At 35.5% G+C, this 22,459-nt stretch overlaps 1 protein-coding gene across 1 annotated transcript in view; it reads left to right on the forward strand.

Moving 5' to 3' along the window:
* The window catches only part of GRM7 (glutamate metabotropic receptor 7), a 774,864-nt gene that overhangs the window by 132,193 nt on the left and 620,212 nt on the right, over positions 1-22,459 (forward strand). Inside the window, exon 2 of the mRNA XM_033210519.1 lies at positions 16,831-17,047. Within this exon, the coding sequence (XP_033066410.1) occupies positions 16,831-17,047 (217 nt within the window). The remainder of the gene's footprint in view (positions 1-16,830; positions 17,048-22,459) is intronic.

Here is a 22,459-nt window from a genome sequence, read left to right on the forward strand (position 1 = left end):
CAGAGCTGGTATGGAAGTTCCAGTCACCAAGGACCCAGGCTACTTCTGCAGTGCTGTCCTAGAATGTCAATTCCATTATCAATGTTGTTCATGGTTTCAGACGTTTGCTGAAGCTTCAGCAATCATGAGCTCATCTCAAGCAGTAAGAAAGGGGATATGGAAAAAGATAAATGGGCAGTTGTTTTTGTTGGGTACCAACATGTTACCTTCCCGGCTTGGCATACAACACTTCCACCTATATATCATTGTCTCATGAATCACACCTAGTTGCAAGAACAGATTTTTGAAAACTGTAATTTTTTAGCCAGTATACTGTTACCTTGAATCAAGCTTAGTTCTTTGACTAAGAAAGACTAAGGAATAGAGAAGGAATGGACATTTTCTGCCACAATCATGAAGGATGGATAAGAGTGGATCATGTGCAGCTCTAGGCTAGAGAACTTGTAAACAGATATAGCTGACCATTTGTATGTGGCTAAATCAATTTTTGAAGTATTTGTGTAGAAGGCTAAGAAGAAAAAGTAAGCAGGCAATAATTCTCTAGTAGGATATCAATTTTATGTTGACTATAGGCAGCAAATGATGTCAAAAATACAATTCCGTTAGGGTCACCTAGCAATGACCCCAAATAGTGCTTCTGTTTCCATGAAAGCATCCCAGCTACTAAACTGGTACACTCCTAATGGTACTGTCTTTATAACATACCAACTCTGCTATGAACATCCACGAACATGTACTAAACATGTTCAACTTTCTCCTACCAAAGACTCACTTGAATTTTTAACATGAGCAAGTTTAAGAATCTTTCAGAAAGCAACATTTTCTCCCAACTTCAGCTTAAAAGCAACTGTATGATAGTTTATTGAGGTTCCTATGCTCTTTTCTGCCATAATGTTTCTCCATGGATTGGAAAGATAGATCCCTTAACCTGCTCCAGTTTGAGCAATTAAGAAGTCTGGGTCAGGTGTGGTGGCTCACGCCTGTAATCCCAGCACTTTGGGAGGCTGAGGCGGGCGAATCATGAGGTCAGGAGTTTGAGACCAGTGTGGCCAACATAGTGAAACCCCGTCTCTACTAAAAATACAGAATATTAGCCGGGTGTGGTGGTGTGCACCTGTAATCCCAGCTACTTGGGAGGCTGAGGCAGGAGAGTCACATAAACCTGGAAGGCAGAGGTTGCAGTGAGCTGAGATTGTGCCATTGCACTACAGCCCAGGTGACAGTGTGAGCCTCTGTCTCAAAAGATTAATGGCCAATGGAGAGGATTAGTAGCTCTATCTCAAAATCTTCCCTGAAGCAAACTTGTTAAGATACAGCTAGTAGTGTTGGCATTGATGACATTCTCTCTCTCTCCCTTAATCTCCCCAGGAAGCAGTCAACCTAAAATGCAATTACATGCAAAAAAGATTCAATCAGAGTAATTGGAAGATGATATGGTGGCAGGTGATGTGATAGCAAAAGTCAGTTTCTGGATGTAGGGAAGGAATATTGAAAATGTTAGATTATAAAACAAATCAGTATTTCCAACAATGTGCAATGAAGGGAACCTGCCAGGCTACCCCAGCCTGAAAATACCTTGGAAATTTTACAGGAAATATTTCTTCACACACACACATACGCACGCACACACGCATGCACGTGGAATTATATCAAGATCTATTAGTCCTGAATAAACTTCACTAGCATTGTGAATCTAAGGCTAAGACTTTCTGTTTCAAAGCTTTATTATTTATTTTCCATTTTCTATTCTCATATATTCATCCAGGAGCTAGGAAGAAGGACTGAGAAAAAAATATAGAAAGACAAATGCTCAGCTTTGCTTCTTCCACCAAGATCTGTGATCTGTAGGCAGGAGTGATTCTTATTACCAAAGTGAGCAAAGCTCTTACTCCCTCTAACAGCAGGGAATGAACTGCTTCAAATGTCAGATGGAACCATGAAAACCTTTTGTCACAAGGCCCTCGTTGAACAATCAACGACACTTTGTCTAATCGAATCCTTGGGGAGTGATGCCGGTATCCTCATTGAAGGGCCTCTTAGATATTATGTTAGAGGTATTTGGGTCTCAGTAGTTGTTGAGGTGTCTGTGCATCTCTTATCTGTTCTTCTAAGAGTGCGGTAACATATGTTATAAATATTCTGTATATTTTATTTTTATTTTATTTTTTGAGATGGAGTCTTGCTCTGTCGCCCAGGCTGGAGTGCAGTGGCCGGATCTCAGCTCACTGCAAGCTCCGCCTCCCAGGTTTACGCCATTCTCCTGCCTCAGCCTCCCGAGTAGCTGGGACTACTGGTGTGCGCCACCATGCCCAGCTAATTTTTGTATTTTTAGTAAAGATGGGGTTTTACCATGTTGGCCAGGATGGTCTCAATCTCTTGACCTCGTGATCCACCCATCTCAGCCCCCTGACACGCTGGGATTACAGGTGTGAGCCACTGCGCCTGGCCTATTCTGTATGTTTTATTAGTCCAGAAAAGTAATTATTATAATAGGAGAAGAAACAAAGTAAATTTAGACGGGAATTAATTTTGTTTATCATGTTGCCACATCATTTTCTCCAGCTATAAATCAGGTGGGACAATGGACTCTACCATTCAAGCTAAGAAAGTGTCTCTCATTTCTTCAAAGGATGCCTACTTCATTACTTTATGAATTTGCTTTTACCATCTCTCGTCATTGGGAAAGGCTTTCATTTGCTCTTTTGCTAAAGGAAATCAGCCTCCTCTCTCCTGATTAGCTTAAACAACACCTCTTGCTCATAAATTTCCTAAACTTCCCAGTTTTAAAGAGCTGTTCTTTCTTCAATGACCTTTTAGTGTTTTATTTAGACTGATGCCCCTCCAACAATGTGGTTACTGAGAAACAATAACCATGTGAAATTAAAATATATATTCTAGGGGGAAAGGGATTATGGGCCAAATAAGCTTTGTTCATGCTACATATTGTATTCCTTACTTGGTGAGTAATAAAACATAAATACACTCATGAAGTTATTTATTCATTATTTAAATATTTCCTGGGTACCCACAAGCACAAGTAGAGCTGGCCTACCTCATTAATTACTGTATCTGTAGTGCCTCAAATATATACATTTTAAAAAGAAAAAAAAAGGTTATTATATGCTACTGATGGGGTATTGTATTATCTGAATTAAATGGTAAGGAATTATTTACCATGCAGAAATCATGTAAATCTTTGATAGTAAGAAACTCTAAATGCTCATTTTCTTAGACTATGAGGCATATCAAAGGTTGAAAAAAGAAAGCATAGCTTACCTCCTTTTTATACGAATAAAAGAACTAAATAAAAATTTTTTGTCAAGTAAGCCTCTTTCAGGGAATCAAAGGATCAACACAGATTTAATTTCACCTTCTGGAACATCTACATCTGTGGTCTTTTACAACGGGAATGAACATGTCTAAGGCTCACTTGATGCTGAAAGTGGCTTCTGAATCATTAAGTGAAGATTTCACCATGTTCCATAGCATTTCTGTGAAGTGCACTTTATTGTTCACTAACTTTTTGAAAATTGGAACTGCCATACAGCATACCATGTAGTTTACTTGAATATTCAATAAACCATAACTCTCCATTTTCAACCTTTCTGAATAATCAATTTTTTTTTTTTTTTTTTTTTTTTTTTTTACTAAACATACAAGTAGTGATGGTGCTCAGAAAATCAGGTGGATTTAATTTCATTCTCTCCTGGAAAAATGCCTTTTCACTTTAAGAAGTTCCTGGCTGTGTCCATGTAATGGACTCAGCACTGCAGCGGTGTTGTCATTGTGCATTCTACTGAGACAGCGAATGATTGAAGGTGGCTAGGAAACACAGGGAGCTCTGATAATGGGGAAAGTTTGGCAAGTTGAAAGTAAAATGTGAAAAGTATAGAGAGAATACAAAATGTTAAAAATAGCTTTTTCTTTTATTTTCATTTTGTGACTACAGAGTGATGGTTGAGATTCCCCTTTTGCACAGACAGACCTCCAGCCTGGTAGTCCCCAACTGTGACAATGTTCCTTCACCCCCAATACCACGCGCACATGAGGTGATATTTTGCATTGCTGGGAGAACTATCTGGTTTTGACAACTGGGGAATATGCTACTGGCGTCTAGTAGACAGAGGCTAGGGTACTGCCTCAGAGCCTACATTGCCCTGCATGGCTCTTGTAGCCCCCACAACAAATCATTACCTAGCCCAAATGTCAACATCACCAAGTTTGAGAAATCCTGCTCTACAGAGATTTGACATTTATATTGCTAGCAAAATGCCTCAAAATTCAACCTTTAGTGTTTGGTAAGCCAAACTTCTATGTATGAGATGCTGGCCCTTGGGGCCTGGAAGAAGTCTAGGATCGTATTTAATCAATATAAAAAATATTAATAGAAATTTTTAGTCTGTTTAGTTTTTGTTTCATAATATATGGTTGTCTATAGGGATTAATCCTAGGTTACTGACCAGTGAGAGTTCATAGACAATTAAGCTTAGGAAGGAGGCTGAGAGGTCATAAAATTTACATTTCTCCTTTGCTTTTCTCTGCTCCTCTAGGTAAGTGTATGCTGATGGTTTCTGGGATACCATCTTGGGATGGAAAGGCCTCCATTTACTATGTCATTGAATGCTGTGGGAATACAGAAGAAAGTATTTATCTAATCTACAGTTGGTCTCAGAAAGCCTTGTTGTATACCGCACACACACATGCAACCCCTCCCGTACTTATAACTAGGATGTCTATTTAAGCAAATAGCACCAGACAAAATAGCAATGTATATCAATATGGCATATGCAACGTGTATATTAGTATGGCATGCGCAACGTTCATTTTGTAGATATTTCATCTTAGCCCTGTGATGTATCTTGAGATCATAAGATTTAAGATTAGCCTCATTTTTCTGGTTAAAGAAACAGTCCTGGGGAGTTTGTCTAGCTTGATGAGAGTCACATGTTATTGCTATTTTAGCAGCTATTAACCATAAGACAAAAGTTGCAGCTTTTTCCTTATTTTCTGTGTTCCATAAAAAAACAGGATGAGACAAGTTCTAAGTGATATTCTCTCTCTAGTCCTGAGCCTAATATTTTCAAACTATGAGGTGTGTAAGATAACTAGGTTTCCCCACTGTCACTTGGCAAAATCATCATCATGATCATCATCATCATCAACTATAGACTTATATGGTTTTCTCTCAGACATTTTATTTTTAAAAAAGTTTCTTTCATCTAGAAATTCTGACCACACCTTGATATTGCAATTCACTTGTTCATATTGGTCTGGATCAGGCCATATAACTTCTGTTGAGGCTAAAGGAATCCTGTGTTCTGATTGGTCAACTTTGTGTCACATGGACCAACATCTGGATTCTGAAGTACAGCCATGTCTCCCTAAACCACAGGAATTCAGGGATGAGAAAAGGTGGCTCCTCAGGCAAACGTAAGAACTGTAACAAAGAGAAAAGTATATGTGTGCTAGATGGGCACAAACAGTGAATATGATAATATTTCTATCTATAACAGGTTGTTGCAAAAATTTATGAGATTGTATATATAAAGTACCATATATAACAATACCTACTACATATAAAGATTTAGTAAAGCAATCAGCATTCTTTTAAACATGTGCTATAACAAATGTAACTTGCAATCCACACACAAAACTACTTGAATTTCAAGAAAATGGTTACAAACCACTCACAGAATGTTTGAAGGTGTTTGATGTTATGTAATTAGAGAGATGAAAAGTGAAGAAAAAAAGAGTTGCAATAATTGATGATAATCTCCATCATGAGTAAGTTAAAGTTGTGTAAAACTCCAGATTTTAAGCTAATTCAAGCTTATTAGTTATTCCTCAGTAGTTTGGAATGAATTAATAAAAATTAAATTACCCCCAAATTAGAATTGCTGCCCAACCATCCTATGTGAGCAGAGATGATATCTAGAGAGGAGATAAGTATAAATCGAAGGGAGTGATGTTTCAAAGAATGAGCCTGAAATGATTCTTCAACGATTTTCCCTTTTGGGGGATCCATATCAATAAAGCTTAATAAGAACTAAGAGTGAAATTACTGCTAACTGTGAACTTAATAATGCCCCACTGGGAGTTCATTAATATCTCAACAGGTACACTGAAGTATTATCTTAATTGCATATGATACTTTCAAAAATTCGCCTTTTACAAGTTTTGTGAAAACTACCCTCTAGAACTAACATTGAGGAATTTTGTTTTGCCTTTCCATATTTGCAGTTTTGTACTGCCCATGTATGCAAATCCCTCAGGAACAAAGGAACCACATTTGCCTTCCAAAAAGTAAGATACTCCTCAGGTGACTGTCCTTGCTACAGGCACTGCGCTTATAATACAAAGCAGAATGCAATAAAGAGAGGAAGAATATAATATAAGAAAGAATAATACACTGAGAAAGAATGTAATATGGGGAAAAAATATAATATACAGAGGAATAATACAAAAAGGAAGAAAATTAACATGCATGAAAACAATTTCAGAACTTTCATTGTGTTCTAAATAAATAAAATAATTTCCTTTATGTAAATATTTAGAAATGTATTTTTATGAGAAGTAAGCTTGCAATGGAGCAGTGGTGGAAACTGGGATTTTTAAACATTTGTATTAATGTCTTCTAGAAGACATCTGTACTTGAGTCTTCAGTGACAAATATTGACAGTAAGATGATGCCTAAGGGTGTATGTTTCCAAGCCTAGGAGATCCTTCTGCCTAGTAGCAGTTTACTGGTTCCTGAGGGGAGAGGAGCTAAGGAAAAGGCAGGGCAGAATCTGCCTCTTTAAAATGACAAATCCTAGTTATGTCTTGCAAAGTTTGAATCTGGGGCATCATAGTTTATGTTGCCTAGGTTGTCAGGAACTAAGGCCTAAGGAAAACAGAGTGAGCAGCTTCCTAAATGACTTTCTTGGTCCCTTTACCTTTGATCTTCCATCCAAATGATAGCTTGCTTTCTCCTACGTTACAGTGTTGAGGAAGGAAATCCCCAAAAAAGTGTGCCAAGGAAAAGAAAAGGTGAGCAAATGTATTTGCCCTGGTGCTTAAAGCAGCCCATCACAGACCTACCCAGGACAAGAAAAACTCCCAAATACTGTGAATCTTTCTGGCCACACTAACTTTGTGGATGAGGAGCGGGTCAAAGAAATCTGTTCCCTTAGTTTATTCCATTTTATCCATTTCCTGGCATCCCCATTTCTTCAATGAATACTGATCAATTCCTATTCTGTTCCCAATAGAGTGGTATCCAGTGGTGAAACAATGATGAGCAAGGTCTTTGTCTTCCATAAGGGTAAATACTCTCAAGGAATGGGGAGAACAAGAAACAGATAATGATTCAGATAATTGTTTAATTAGAACTGTGGCACTTGTTACCAAAGAAAACTACCATGTTCTGGAAGTACCCATCAATTGAGCTTCCTATAAATTCACTGTGCTTTCTAGGGCAAGCATTGTAGAGGTTAGGGCAGAGCCTTGAGCACCTTTTAGAGATTAATGTGTGCTGTTTATTGGATGTATCTTAACTTTTGATCATTCTTCTAGTCTACCAAAATAATTCAACCACCACAATACATTTTATTGATGAGATATGAATATTTATGTCTCAAAAATATGTATAGGGTGTATATGATATAAGTTATTTATGTGTCCATTTTAACTATTCTTGAAATTGTTTTTTCCCCTAGCATTGTTTCTCTTAGATTTACAGGAATTCTTAGAACCATAAATTTACATAAATATTTTAAAGGTAAAATTAGAAACAGAGAATTGGGCTTTTATTTTTTTTTTTTTCTGTCTTGAGAGTAAAATCTGAACTTGGGAAACATCACATCTGATGACTTGAAAGAGTATGATTTTTATTGCTGTTTTTATTCCCTGTTTGCTTGTTTATTTTTAACAATGGCCAGGAAAGTTGACTTCAACATAAAATTTATGTGATAATTTTGAGGCATGAGAATTGCTCTCGAACCTTGATTACTTGAAATGACTTTTCTATCTTGTCATCAGTGTCACCTGACTAGTGTCTTGAGAGAAATAATTGGAGGAATTGAGATTTGAGTTGAGAAAAAAACTTGGAGAAGAGAGGTTCTTCACAACTAGTTGGAGACCCACATAGAGAAGTGAAATTAGTCCTGCATCTAACCATGAAAGGCAGAAAAAGCATAGAAGATTATGGACATGCAGGTGTTGGTGGTCCAATATTTGGAACGATGGCCATTCGGGACCAGAAAAATCCATATGATGTCTACTCTTCATTGGAACTTCATTAAGAGGGAGTGTGAATGCTGTATAGTCTCCTGGAGAAACAAATAATGTGCCATTTTATCTAATAAGTCAAAGTATTGTCAGTTCATTCAAACTGAGAAAAACATAGTAACTTGAAGACAAATCAGAGAAGACTGAGCTTCTTTAAAAAATGGAAATGTAAATATTTTATACATTAATAGTGAATTTCATAAGACATCCAAGAGCATGAGATAACATCTATGTAGTGCTTTAATTTTAAATATTTCTGTGTTTGTATAGATATAATTTTATATAAAAATACATAAAAGTGATAATGACATGCAAGTAAATATTTTTTGTTCTTAAAACACTGGCTATTCACTTGGCTATCAGTCAAAAACAAAAAACAAAATTGAAGTCCTAGTCTATAATAGATAATATATATTAAATAGATCCTAGATGCATTAAAATGTTTAAATCTAAAAATCAGTTATGTAAATATATAATCATAAACTGTAGATGACAGTATGCCCAATCAATAAGACATTAGACCCTTTTTATCACCGAGAGCTAAGAAGCTATAAAATAAAATGTAGATATAGTAGATCAGAAGAAAATGTTTTTGTATATCAAAGATACCACGAATAATACTAATAGTTACATATTCCTCTTTCACATTAAAATAAATACATAATCACTCTATAGGCATACTGGTAGACATGAAAAGGAGGTTCTTTGTACTTTAAGCAAATAAGAGTGAGAAGTTAAAATGTTAAGTAAATAATGGATTCAGTAGTATGAATATATTGTTGTGTTCATAAATGTGGTATAGCATGTGGGAAGAAAACATGAGACACATTTGCAGATGACCGAAGATTGAAAAATACTGGTATAAAATTTAGAGTTTTTTTGACAATTTCTTTAAATCAGCAAAAGGAAAATTGATTTTGATATACACTACATTAGTAGTAAACTGTAAATATATGTTACCATATATCTATATGGAAAGCCTTCATTCATAAAAGCAATGGAGACATTTATTAAATTCAGTGAAAGAAATCATGGAAAGTGCAGAATAGATTCCTAAGATGTGTTCTGTGGTTCGTACACATTTAGACTTACCTGCTTGTGAAAACCCAAAAATATATTAAAGGCATGCAATGACAAGTGTAGGCACATTATAGAGAATCAACTACTACTGTTAAGTTTGACCAAAATTTCACCTTTACTATATTTTTTAGGTGTGTGTGTATATACCTAAATACATATGTGTGTGTGTGTATATATATGTATAAATAATATATATATTATTTTTAACCTCTTAAAGGATTAAGGGCTACAGGTATTTGATTTTCTTAATTGGCGAAGTGATAGAGAATACCACAGAGATTTGGGCATTTTGTCATATTTTCTTTTTACTGTACTGAACACCTCAAGCATGCTAGAAATAGCTGGTCCTACAGTGATATTAGAATGATCACAACATCTAGCATAACACAGCAATGCGCAGCATTCAGAATTTTAAATTAATCTGAAGCCTCAATATAAAAATGAAAAACTTAGTTTTAATTACTGCTTAAAGTTATTTAGTTACAGAAGCAAAAAAGGTCTGTAGCATTTTCAAAAGTACTGATTTAAAAAACGCCTGGGAAAAATTTGATTTTTGTAGGAGACACCTTGGATGTTTGGAAATGTATTGCAGATAGGAGAGCATGAATTCATGCATAGATCTTTACTCTGAAAGAATGGAATACCTTATAATAAAGTGTCTTCAAGGAAATAAATACATTTTCTTCTCCAAAAAGGATTCTAGATCAATGTATAGTTTAGAGTGATGTGTCGATATAGCTGATTATAAAGATACTTTCGTAGGTGATGAGTCAGCAGAGATTTAGAAAAGAAAAAGCTCCTTGTACTGGCCTTGGCAATGATATTTTTGGACATCACACCAAAAGCTCAGGCTATAGAAACAAAAAAAAGAAAATGAAGCTACATTAAGCTAAAAAGTTTCTGTATAGCAAAGAAAGCAATCAATGATATAAAGAGACACCTCCTAAATAAAAGAAAATATTTGGAAACCAATATCTGATAAGGAGATAATATCCAAAATATATAAAGAACTCACTCAAATCAAAAGCAGAAAAACAACTCAATTTAAAAATGGGGAAAGGACCTGAATATACATTTCCTCAAAGGAGACCTGCAAATGGCCAACAGGTACATGGAAAGGTGCATAATACCAAGGAAATGCAAATCAAGACCACAACGTGATATCACCCCACATCTGTTATGATGGCTATTGTCAAAAAGACAAAATATGACAAGCATTGGTGAGGATGTGGAGAGGAGTTTCCTCATGAATAGGTGAAAAAGGGTTTTGGGTGTCTCATTATCTTTCTCATGAGAGAGAATGAGAAGTTATAAGACTAAAGGTAGGTAGTATGTCAGAAAGAACACAAAGTGGTTGACTATTCCAAGTAAGGGGAGAGAAAGGCTTAACTAGTATCACACAATACAGGAGGAAGAACGTGTTATAAAGGAAGGGAAAAAAATGAATTGTAAGCCATTCTAACTGGAATAATGTTCTCTTAAAGCAGAATTGTAGCACAGGGCTTAGGAGTAAAGGATTTAGCGATGTGCTTAAAATGAATTCCAGATCTGCCACTTACTTATATGTAACCTTCAGAGTGGTTCTTGATCTCTCTGTGTCATAGGTTCTTTATTTGTAAAATCAGAAAAACAGAAATTGTGTAAATGTGCTGTTGTGAGGATTAAAATAATGTATTGCAGCTCTTAGCATGATGTGTCACACATGGGAAGACACTAAATGATAATTTATAATGTTATCATTTTGTTACTGTTCGTAGAATAGCTTTACCTAGATATCCTGATGAAGTACAGTTCTGTGTCTCAAGTAAAAATAAGAGCATCCTGTATCAATAGCAAATATAAAGAAAATGCTTTCAAGAAATGTGGCGGTAGATGGTGGCACAGATTGCGTGAGGGTCTCCGCGGTATTTTTGAAGCGAGTCATAAACTTACAGAGAGAGGGAGACTTTGGGCCATATGATCTAGGAGTTCCCTTTCAATTCTAAAAGTGTCTTTCTAAATCTAAAGAAATTTCTGACAAATTATAGCTAAGACTTTATATTGACAAAATTAAAAATTTTAATATAAACTTCTTAATTTAACTGTTTATATTTTTTCAAGGTAAGACATCAGAATAAGACTAGTTGGTTTTTAGCTGCTCACTATTCAGAAATAACAAAAGGGAAAGGAATTTTTCCCATTATCACTCTTGTTTTCCTGGAAACTCTAACTGATGTAATTAGAAAACTAACTGAATCATTATAACTTGCTTACATGGAAATCCCAAGAAAATAAACTGAAAGCTATTACAACTAATAAGAATTATAACAAGGGTAGAATACACAAAGAAAATCTACAGAAATTAATAGATTCCTATATGGCAGCAATAAATAGATAACAAAATGAATATTCTGTCTCATACATAATGCAATGAAAATAATTATTTAGAAACAAAGTTAAGGAATGTGCAAGGTTTAAATGGAGACAATTATAAGATTTTAGGAAGAGCAAGAATGAACAACCAAATAGATAAAAATAGATAAATTCCCCTGGGGGAAGATAAAATGTTGTAAATATTTAAATTCTACCCAAATTTATTTATAGTTGTAGTATAATTCTCATCAAAATCTTAATGGAATTTTATTGTTAACCTAAAAATAATTATCCTAAGGCTTATAAGGAAAATTAAAAACATGATTATCCATGATCATTTTTAAAAGGACAGCTATGAAGAGTATGTTGCAACTAAGATAGCCTCAAAATACTCTTAAATTCATAACAGCTAAAATAGTAAAACACTATTTTCAAGCCCAAGACTTGAAAAAAAAAATGAAATAGTAGAAGATACACCCTGAAGACCTAAGGATGTTTAAGGATTTAATATAGAACAAAAGATGTTCTTTTCTGTCATTAAAGAATGATTAATTAATAAATGATGCTAAATCAAGTAGTTAACCATTTGGAAGGGAAAAAAGTATAGATTACTGTTCCTCTGTATTTAACAGCCCAAAGTAATTTTCATGTAGAGAAAGATGTAAATGCAAACCTCAAATATTTCTGTCACGTTGAGGTAGAGTGACTTAAACATTATTGTGAGGAAATACTCATGAGTATGTATAAAGACTTGCATTAGCTCTGAGGATTTTGTTTTGACTTATAATGACAGTGAAAACTTCAAAAGGTTTAAATATTTAACAATGAACGTTAAGTTTAGGTTAGGTCAAATATGCATACAGTAGAATATTATGCAACCAGAAAGAAAGAAGAAAGAAGGGATGTTGGCAGGAAGGGAAGGGGAGACTAAGGTCCATGTTTTAATAATAAATAATATTTATAAGCTCATAACAATAATTATATATGTGTAGTAGTCTCTTTTCACACTACTATGAAGACTGCTTGAGACTGGGTAATTTATAAAGGAAAGAGGTTTAATTGACTCACAGTTCAGCATGGTTGGGGAGGTCTCAGGAAACGTACAATCATGATGGAAGGAGAATGGGAAGCAAGGCACCTTCTTCCCAAGACGGCAGGAAGAAGTGCCAAGCAAAGGAGGAAGAGCCCCGTATAAAACCATCAGATCTTGTGAGAACTCAATCACTATCACGAGAAGAGCATGAGGGAAACTGCTTTCATGATCCAATTACTTCCACCTAGTCTCTGGACACGTGGAAATTACGGGGATTATGTAGATTATAATTCTTGATGAAATTTGGGTGGAGACACAAAGCCTGACCATATCAGTATGTGTGCATAACCAAATATACACACAAAAGCAATAAAGAGATACAACAAAATGTTGACAGGGATCAAGGCATTAAAATTAACCTGCTTTCTTGTGTTTATTTCTCTAATATATGTTGTTAATTTTCTTTAAAAAGCACACACTTATTCTAAATAGAATATAGGTGTTTTAAAATCCTACTTGATACTCATAACAAAACCATTCCTGTGCAATAGGCAAATTTTTATGAAGAGAAAAGAATAATAAGATGACAATGTGGTCCTGTGATAAAGATTAAAAGTATTTTAGTTTTCTAAGTTCAAGAAAAAAGGCCTAAGAAGAGATGGAATATCTCATTTTATATAGCTGGAATGTTATCGCACTAAATTGTCTTTATCAAAAGATCAAATCTTCATTTCGAAAGAAAACTGGCAAGAGAGAAAAGGTCCAATAGCAGCAAGAGAAAGTATATCTAGATATTTGGGTGAAAATAGAAATTAATTGCTAAAGATGCCTAATTATCATTTGATCAGTTGTAGGTACCAGTATTAGCACTCAAAATAATTACTATGTAGGCTTTAACGTTAACTTGAAAGCAAGTAACTAAACATGAAGCTAGGAAAATAGGCAACATCATATTTCATAGGTTACATAAATTCTTCCAGTCCTGCATCTCTATTGCTGCAAGGGATATCCTTATAAAGCCACATTTTTATCTCAGAATAAAATCCATTTTGTATTTCATTCCTTATGCTTGCATCGTTATATTCATAGTGTCAAAATAAGTACCATTGGATAGAGGGTATATGCATGATCCTAAAGAGAAATATGGGTCTTAAGCCAGGAGATATTCCTTATTTACACTGGAAGGGATAGACCACAGATACTAATAATTTTCAAAGGGTGCACAGTAATGAGGAAAGAAATCTGTTTCCTCAGGATTTTCATTACTAAAATTTGGGGCACGGTGTAGAAAATGCATTGCATTGGGGCACCTCACAATTCTGAGGTTTTACAGCAGCTACATAAATGAAAATTCAAGTAGAGGGCTGGATGTATCTTTATTAGCACCCTTTCAAAGGTACAGAGGGATTTTGGCAGGAAAGACATCTGTGCAACAGCATGAAGCTTTTACAGTCCCACAAGTTGAAATTGGTGGAAATGTATTGACATGCCTGGCTTCTTTCCTTTTTATTTCTTGTGAGGGAAAGTCTCTCTCTTTCTCCCTCTTTTCCTCCCTCTTCTCTATTTCTGTCCAAAGCCTTTATTCAGTTGATATTTTTGTTACCTAAAACTTATAACCTTCAAACTACAATCGACACATAGGTAACTCATTCTATTAAGATATCTGTATAAGCTTTGCTGAGGCACTTATATAAGGTGTTTGAACAGCAGTCTAAGAGTGACCAGTAAAATAACTTTTAGTGGCTATGTAGTCAGTGATGTGAACAGAAGTCAGCCTGGATTCCATTAATCTACTGGCCTTCCTATTTAATGCTTATTTAAAAAATATATTTTAGTAATAATTCAGCAAAACATCATAGTTGTGAGTGTTTTATAACTTTGTGACCTGAGGCAAGGTAATATTCTTCCAAGCCTCAATTTTCTCCCTTGTAAAACAAGTTAATAATACTATAATATAGTCTCATGTAATACTGTATAGTACGGTTCACAGTATTTGCTGATGATTAGATAAAGCAATGCATATAAAACTTTTAGAACATGACTGGTACAAAATAAAGAGTTGGATAAACAGCACATATTATTTTGAAAGCAGTAATGATAGGAATATGTAAAAATATTTTATTGCCATGGGACAATGTGGAGAATGTTCGTGATGACGTGCAGCAGAGAACTTGGAAGTCAAATTGGGGAATCGATAACTTTAGTAAGGAAAAACATACCATTCTTTATTTTGGATGATTATTACTCCCATGTATTAAGCACCCACTCTGTTCCAGGCATCATACAAAGCAATGCACATTCATTTTCCCTGTTTCTCAGAACAACTTGTTATTAGTGATGTCACCAACTCATTCAAGTGAAATAGCTTCATCAAATTAAACACTAGCAAACAGAAATGCCAAACTCTGATCCCATATCTTGTCAATACCAAATCCTATTTTACTTTGCACTAAACCTCACTGTAATTGAGAAGTTGCTCAGGTAAAAAGACCCATCAGGAGACATGCGGGCTTTCTCACACTGGCTTTGAATTAAGTCAGGGGCAGAAAGCCTGCCCTCCAATGGTCATATAGCAGAACTGCATCATGAACAGGCTGCATGGAAAATGGTGGATCGTCTGATTTCAGGGCCACAGGACTTAACTCTAATGCTGACCTAAAAATATTGGTGGAGAAACGATCTTTACAGAGGCAATAACTAGCCTTAAATGATGGCAAATGGGTACACTTTAGGCAAACTACAAAAGAAGGAAATAAATGGGTTAATAGTAGAATTTTCAGGGCTCGATGAATCAACTTGAGCGTGGCTTTACCATATTTGAGCTACACTGGACTTTTGGACTTGGTCTGAGAAAAGATCAACTGGCCTTTGGACACCCGAGAAACCTTTTGTGATAATGCAGGGATAAGTCCTGGGAGAGTCTGTAAGCAGAATGTTGTCAGAGTTGATCATTCTTACGTGAAAATTAACTGTGCCACTCATTATCTATTGCTTGATAGAATTAAGACAAAGAAGGGAACAAAGGTTACCATGCTTTGAAGAGGTAACTAGCATAGGAGTTCTGAAGTTAGGATCTTAGCCAGATTTCTCATCTGTGATTACTTCGGGCTGGGCTTAGGCTACCTGAGACCCCAGGCAGACATTTTTTTGCAGCTCTTTTCATATATATAATTTAATTTAGCAAAGTAGATGTGTTAGGACTACTCACATAGCCCAGTTTCCAGTGATCCTAAGAAATAAATACTACAGCAGCTGAGGGAGATAATTTGATGTTTTTCAAGGGGCCTGTGGAGTCCTAAGATGATCCTTATAGGCAAAATTCTAGAGCTCTTCAGGACATTTGGTGAATGCCATGTGGGGTAGAGGTCAGAGGGTTCTCTGAAGGAAAAAGATAGAAATCAGAGGCCTTGTGGATTCTACTCAGACAGTACTGGCAGCTCTCTCCCAGGATCCAAAAGAAAATTTGGAAAATTTTGAGGAAAGCCTGTCAATGTGCAAAGACCACTAGAGGAAATGCCTCGGGGGTGAGGAATTTCCCTTCCCTGGGGAAAAGGGTATTACTGAGCTACTTTAAACTGTTCTTGTGAAGAATAAATTAGATAATACTTGTGACTTACTTAGATATTTCCTTGGAGATCATCCACAATCAATCAATGTTAGATGGCTAATGATACCCACCCAGTATTCACAAGCTGTATCAACTAAGCCAATCTTTATATACATTCCAGTCAGATTGTTGTATTTTTATTTCCCTTGGTTTATAAGTAGTAAAGCATGATTCACCATGTTTGGTACAATGGTCATAAATCTTTTTCTTCTAAACAACCATGACCCTGACCTTGGAATTCCCATGCTAACCTCCTTCCCTTATTCCTAAGAGAAGGAAATAAAAAGGCAAGACACTAAAGTCAATATCAATACTTTTGTGCTGCTAAGAAGTAGATGATTGCATTTAGGTGGTCTAAAATTACATGGTGGTGTTTGAATATACATATATCCCCTTTGCTACCCTGTATTTTAAGTAAATTGTCATAATATAAGTGAATCTCTTATATCCTGATGGTGTACTCTCATGTGGTGCTTTCTTGTCTTTACAGATCCCCCAGATTAGTTATGCATCAACGGCACCTGAGCTAAGTGATGACCGGCGCTATGACTTCTTTTCTCGCGTGGTGCCACCCGATTCCTTCCAAGCCCAGGCCATGGTAGACATTGTAAAGGCCCTAGGCTGGAATTATGTGTCTACTCTCGCATCCGAAGGAAGTTATGGAGAGAAAGGTGTGGAGTCCTTCACGCAGATTTCCAAAGAGGCAGGTAGGATGAGATTGCTCTGATCAAGTTGGCTCTCTTCAAATATCTGTGGCTTGTAGAGTTCTCTTCAGACTTTATTAAATGAACACTACAGACCTTTACTTTCCCAGAGTCCTGTGAGTTACACCTGTAACGTCTTCATTGGTAAGACTTTGTTGTTTTTGGAGAGATTTTCGAAGTTGTGAAACTGAGATCCCTTGAGTACTAATAGAATAAATGAAGAAAAAAAGTGTATATCTTACTTCTGCCTAATGGGTAATAGGGTGGATTCTAGCCTGTGTATGAAAACATGGGAAAACGTGGCTGGATGTACCTCCCCATGAAGACTCTTCCTCTCTGCCTCTCTCCAAAATGGAGAGAATAGTTTAGAATTATGTGAATGCAATCATGGTGCCACTTTGATTTGAAGAATACCTGGAATTGCTCTGAATGACTTGGCCAAAACAAAAGTAAATAAATTATCTAGGCAGTAGAATGTATTTAGACAAACAGTCTTTCAAACTTGAGATTATTTTGAGACAGCTCTCTTTAGCAGCACTTGGAGAGGATTCTCTTGCGTTTGTTTATTTAGCTCAGATTGGAGGTAATGGGTTCAAATATTTGGCCAGCTGTCTTCCAGTGAGCAGATTTTGAAAAATGAGACAAAATTCTCTCACTTAAAAATTCTGACAATAAGTATTCGGGTTTCCCCATATGAATGTATTGGATATGGTAAATACATACAAATATGTATGCTTAGATATTCTCATACTGTTCTTATGTTCAAATTGGGTGCTCAGTGTTGTAAGCATTTCATGCAATTTAAATTGTTATTTACCAGAACAGTTTACTGACCATAAAAGCAAACAAACAAGCAAAGCAACAGAAAGAGAGCTCCATGTTATGAGGAAAGATGTCATAAATTGTGAAGATACAGCTTTGAGTATTTGACTGTCAGATTACAGATATACCCAGAAATATAGTGCTTCCGGATATGGATGATGCTAAAATAAAGAAACTAGGGCTTGTTTATAAATCTCATGTTTTTAATTCAGTGCATTGTTAGCTGTAATTTCAGAACTTCACAGGAGATCTGGGAAGATCTGTGAGATTGTTATTCTCTTCCTTCTGACTTAACACAGCTGACTAGATAGCTTCTAATCATTGTCAAGTCTCGCTCTAACCACCATTTCTGGGTTCAAATGCAACACTCACAAAAACTTCCTTTGTTTTGCTGGGTTGGTCTTACATTTCTAGTATCTTCTCCCACAACACCTATCACAGGTTAGTATAATTTCTTGTTTGTCTGTTTGTTTTTCTATCTACTCTTCATGACTATAGGAGACCATGTCTGTCTCATTTTCTACTATGGCCCCAGGTGCTACATTCCTAAGGGACACATTTATGCTACAATTCAGTTAGAAACTTTCTGATTAGGAAAGAAATCTTAACTTTGGCCTTGTGGCATGCTGTGATTTATAGGACTCATTAACAATTGACTTCATAAATCCCCAAAGAGGTATCTAATCATTTTTGATGACTATGTTTTTCTTTCTTTCTTTGTTTTTTTGAATCCTGCCTTGATCAAACTAAGGCTGGAGGCTGACTTAGAAAAATATCTAAAATATCAGGATAGAATAAAATAGACAAAATAAGATGAAAAGAAAATATGGGTAAAATAGTAAGATAAAGCTTAGAGATAAAGGGCAGATACCATTTTGCACTATATCATTGTTAAAAGTGAGCCTCAAATTTAACACTCAAATTTAAACTGGATGAAGCAAAGGAAGAACACTGCCCATTCTGTTACAGGATTTACAGTGTTCATGAGGTCAAAATCATGTTGATTATTCCTTGCCTTGGGATCAAGACAGATGTTTGCTCTGGGTCTGTATAAAAAACTATATTCTATAGACAGGTCAACAGTGACTTTCACATGGTTGTTTATTCCTGGTGTCATTTGGTGGAAACTTAAGACATTAATATCTGAGTATGCTATTATATATAATGACTCTTCTAAAAGGAGAAGCTCTTATAATATGATCTGAACTCCCTAGCTCATCTTTTTAGCTAATCCTACGTTGAAAAGCCCCAACTAAAAAATAAAGATTCTATCAGTGGCAGCCATTTTGGATGAAATCTTTCCATCCTAGAGCCTTTCCCCTTGAGGACGGGAGTAGCTAAAAAGCCAGCAGTGCTGCAGAAATGCAAGGAAACAGTGAATGTTTAGGTGATGTCTTGAAAATTAACACCTCTTCAAGGTATTATTATATAATAAGTAATATGGTATTTGTTGTGTATATATAGTAAGTATTTAGTAAGTATTCTTCTTTTATACATATTATAGTATTTGGCATGTATTTATAAAAAGTATTTAATAAGTATCCTTCTTTTATATGTATTATGGTATCTGGCATGTATTTATAATAAAATGCATTGGAAGTATATCACATGTGCCAGTGATTTAGACACATGAACTTATGTGTTTAGCAAATACCCCTCCTTTTCAATTAGAAGAATGGAAGAAAGAAAGAAAAGAAAGAGAGGAAATTAGTTTAAATGATGTGGAGTAAGTCTACTCGGTGTTTGTATGGCCTAGAGCAAACATGAAATACATTCAGTGAGTTTCATTTCTGTGGGCCTCTCATAATGTGTGCATCTTGCAGCTGCAAAGGTGATTCTGGTATTTAAAGACACACATCCCATGATCGCTAAAAAGAATCCATCTCCTTCCTCTGATGTTCAATTGAAGAAATAATCTATATTCTAGTTCCAAAAGAATAACAATATAAAGGAAAAACTTATCTATTGGAATTTCTGGACAGTATACATGGTTAGGGAATTCTCCAGGGTAATTTTAAATGTTCACTTTTTTCTTTACCTGCAAACTCACCCTCACAAAAGATATAAACCCAATGTTTATGGGTACGTGAGGTGATGTGGCACAAAAATAAATAAGCACACTGGTTATGGTGTCAGAAAGACCTGGATTTGAATAATGGACTCCATCACTCTCTTATTTTGGCTTTTTTGACACATGTTTTAACTTTTCAAGCCTAAACTTCCTCATAGAAAGAATGAAATTAATGATTTCTGCTTCACTAGGTTGGTAGAATATATAAGATGGTGCATGAGGAAGCATTTAATACCCAACAATATCTGATTACAGTGCATCACACTGGCTCCCTATAAATAAGGAGACTGGTTGTTTGAGTCTGAAAACTTTGAAAATAACTTGAGTAATAGATGTTATCTGCCTTGAGTTGTAATTAGAGGGTTATTTTTAAAGCTCTTTCTATTCTTATTAACATACTGTCACTATGTAAGATGGATATGAAGAAAAGAAAGTGAGCTATTTGCATTGTCCTATGTATGTAGAATATGTGTATGTGTGTGTATATATATATGTGTGTGTGTGTGTGTGAGAGGGAGAGAGCAAGAAAGAGAGAGAGAGGGTGCATAGAGTCAGTGGTGTTTTTTCTATATACTGCTGGCAGGTTGGAAGGATTTACTTCCATTGTTTCTGAACAGTTTGACTTTGAAGATTGTGATTCTTTTCCTCTATAAAGGACCTCACCCTTTTAAAAAGCTTTAGCTTCAAAATTTACTTTAGACTTAAATCCTGAGGCAGAGGCTACTTATAAACCAGAGCCTAAAGCATCTCCACCATGCACACAGTCACAGTGCACGGATGAGCGCCTCTTCATTATTTACTGATAGAACAAACCAAGACAATGATGTCAGAGAAAATAAGCCATCCTTTAACAGGGGCCATGTAATTGTTTAAAACATGGAAGTCTAGGCACATTTTCACTAAGCTGTGAAAGAAAACCTCAATACTTATTCTTTCAATTATAGTCCGTCAGATTTAAATATGCATGGATGCTGTTCCTTGTTGAACTTTCAAAAAGAACTGTAACATGATTTTCTCAGATGATGAGGTTTTGTAAAACAGTTATATTTGCATAAATTGCCCTGTTTATTTGAATGAATGCACATGCAATAGCAACAAAGGCAATTTATTTATTAATATTGCAGGGAATGAAAGAAAATCCACTCTCAATGAGCTTTAAAATTCAGGTCAACAAAAACAACCTAAATTAGACATTAAAAACTCCTTTATCTAAGTGAGGGTCAAGGTAAATGTTTATGATAGCATGTGGCACTAATAAATTCCAGATTCTTTTAACCAAATCTGATTCAAGCACTGTAAGACTAAGGACTACATATGTGACTCTTACAGTCCATCAGACTATTTCCAGGAAAATCTCATGAATACTGCTTGTCAATATAGCACAAATAGTAACAATTGTTACTGCTATGCTACCATCATACATGTCGATTTCTCAAAACCTAAAAGAACTATCCTTTTGGTATTTTACGGTGATCACTTGACATAGTTGTATTTCAATTGTTCTTATAAAGTGGTTATTATTATTCAGATAAATTCTAGAATTTATTTTTAATTAATACTTTATCATAGCCTAGCATATTCTTTCCTAAAATACTTAGAGGAAGATTTGATTAACTGTTATTAACTATTATTCAGTCTTCAGTTCTTTAGACCTCAAGATCTATTAAAAATACAAAAATTAGCCAGGCGTGATGGCGTGCACCTGTAATCTCAGCTACTGGGGAAGCGAAGGCAGGGAAACTGCTTGAACCCAGGAGGCGGAGGTTGCAGTGAGTCGAAAATGCGCCACTGCACTTCAGCCTGGGAGACAGAGCAAGGCTCCATCTCTAAAAAAAAAAAAAAAAAAAGCTAGATGGATTTTCCTACTATGGAATTTCAGAGCACTATATGCCTCTCTCCTTCACAGATACAATGTTCTATGTTGTTGTGTGCATTGCCCATTGTCAGTCTTTGCCAATTTACTTTAAGCTCCATGAGGGCAAGGACATTTTCCTGTGTTTCCATTATCAAAGATAATTCCTAGTACATAGAAGGCAGTCAGTCATTATTTCTTAATGGAAGGAAGAATTGTATTTTTCCCATTTGCCCTTTAGGAAAAAAGGAAGCATGTAGAGAAAGACCTTACGACATGTAATTTTGCTAGAAGACCATAAAATATTATATCCTAGATCTGCTTACTGTGGTTTATTACAGTTGCTTTCACTCTGAATTTACACCATTATTTCCTCTCACCATTCCTATATAAAACTGTTAGCAATATGGGACAACCAAGCTGTAATTCCTAATACCATCATCTATATTGAAATCTGTTTTTTTTTTTTCTTTCTGTCTATGTCAGGGTGATTATGGAAGACTGACACATTTTAAAACTAGGTAGATTATTTTCCTAATGAGGTGTTTGGTGATTCTAGCTTAAATATAGATATTAAACATTTGAGAACTCAATTTCAAGACACAAAATCACAAAGTTCTTATAATGTCATTTATCTTTAGGTACATTTAAAACTAAACTGTAAGTTCCT

Source organism: Trachypithecus francoisi, unplaced genomic scaffold (genome assembly GCF_009764315.1).
Source record: "Trachypithecus francoisi isolate TF-2019V2 unplaced genomic scaffold, Tfra_2.0 Lachesis_group0, whole genome shotgun sequence".
Taxonomy (NCBI): domain Eukaryota; kingdom Metazoa; phylum Chordata; class Mammalia; order Primates; family Cercopithecidae; genus Trachypithecus; species Trachypithecus francoisi.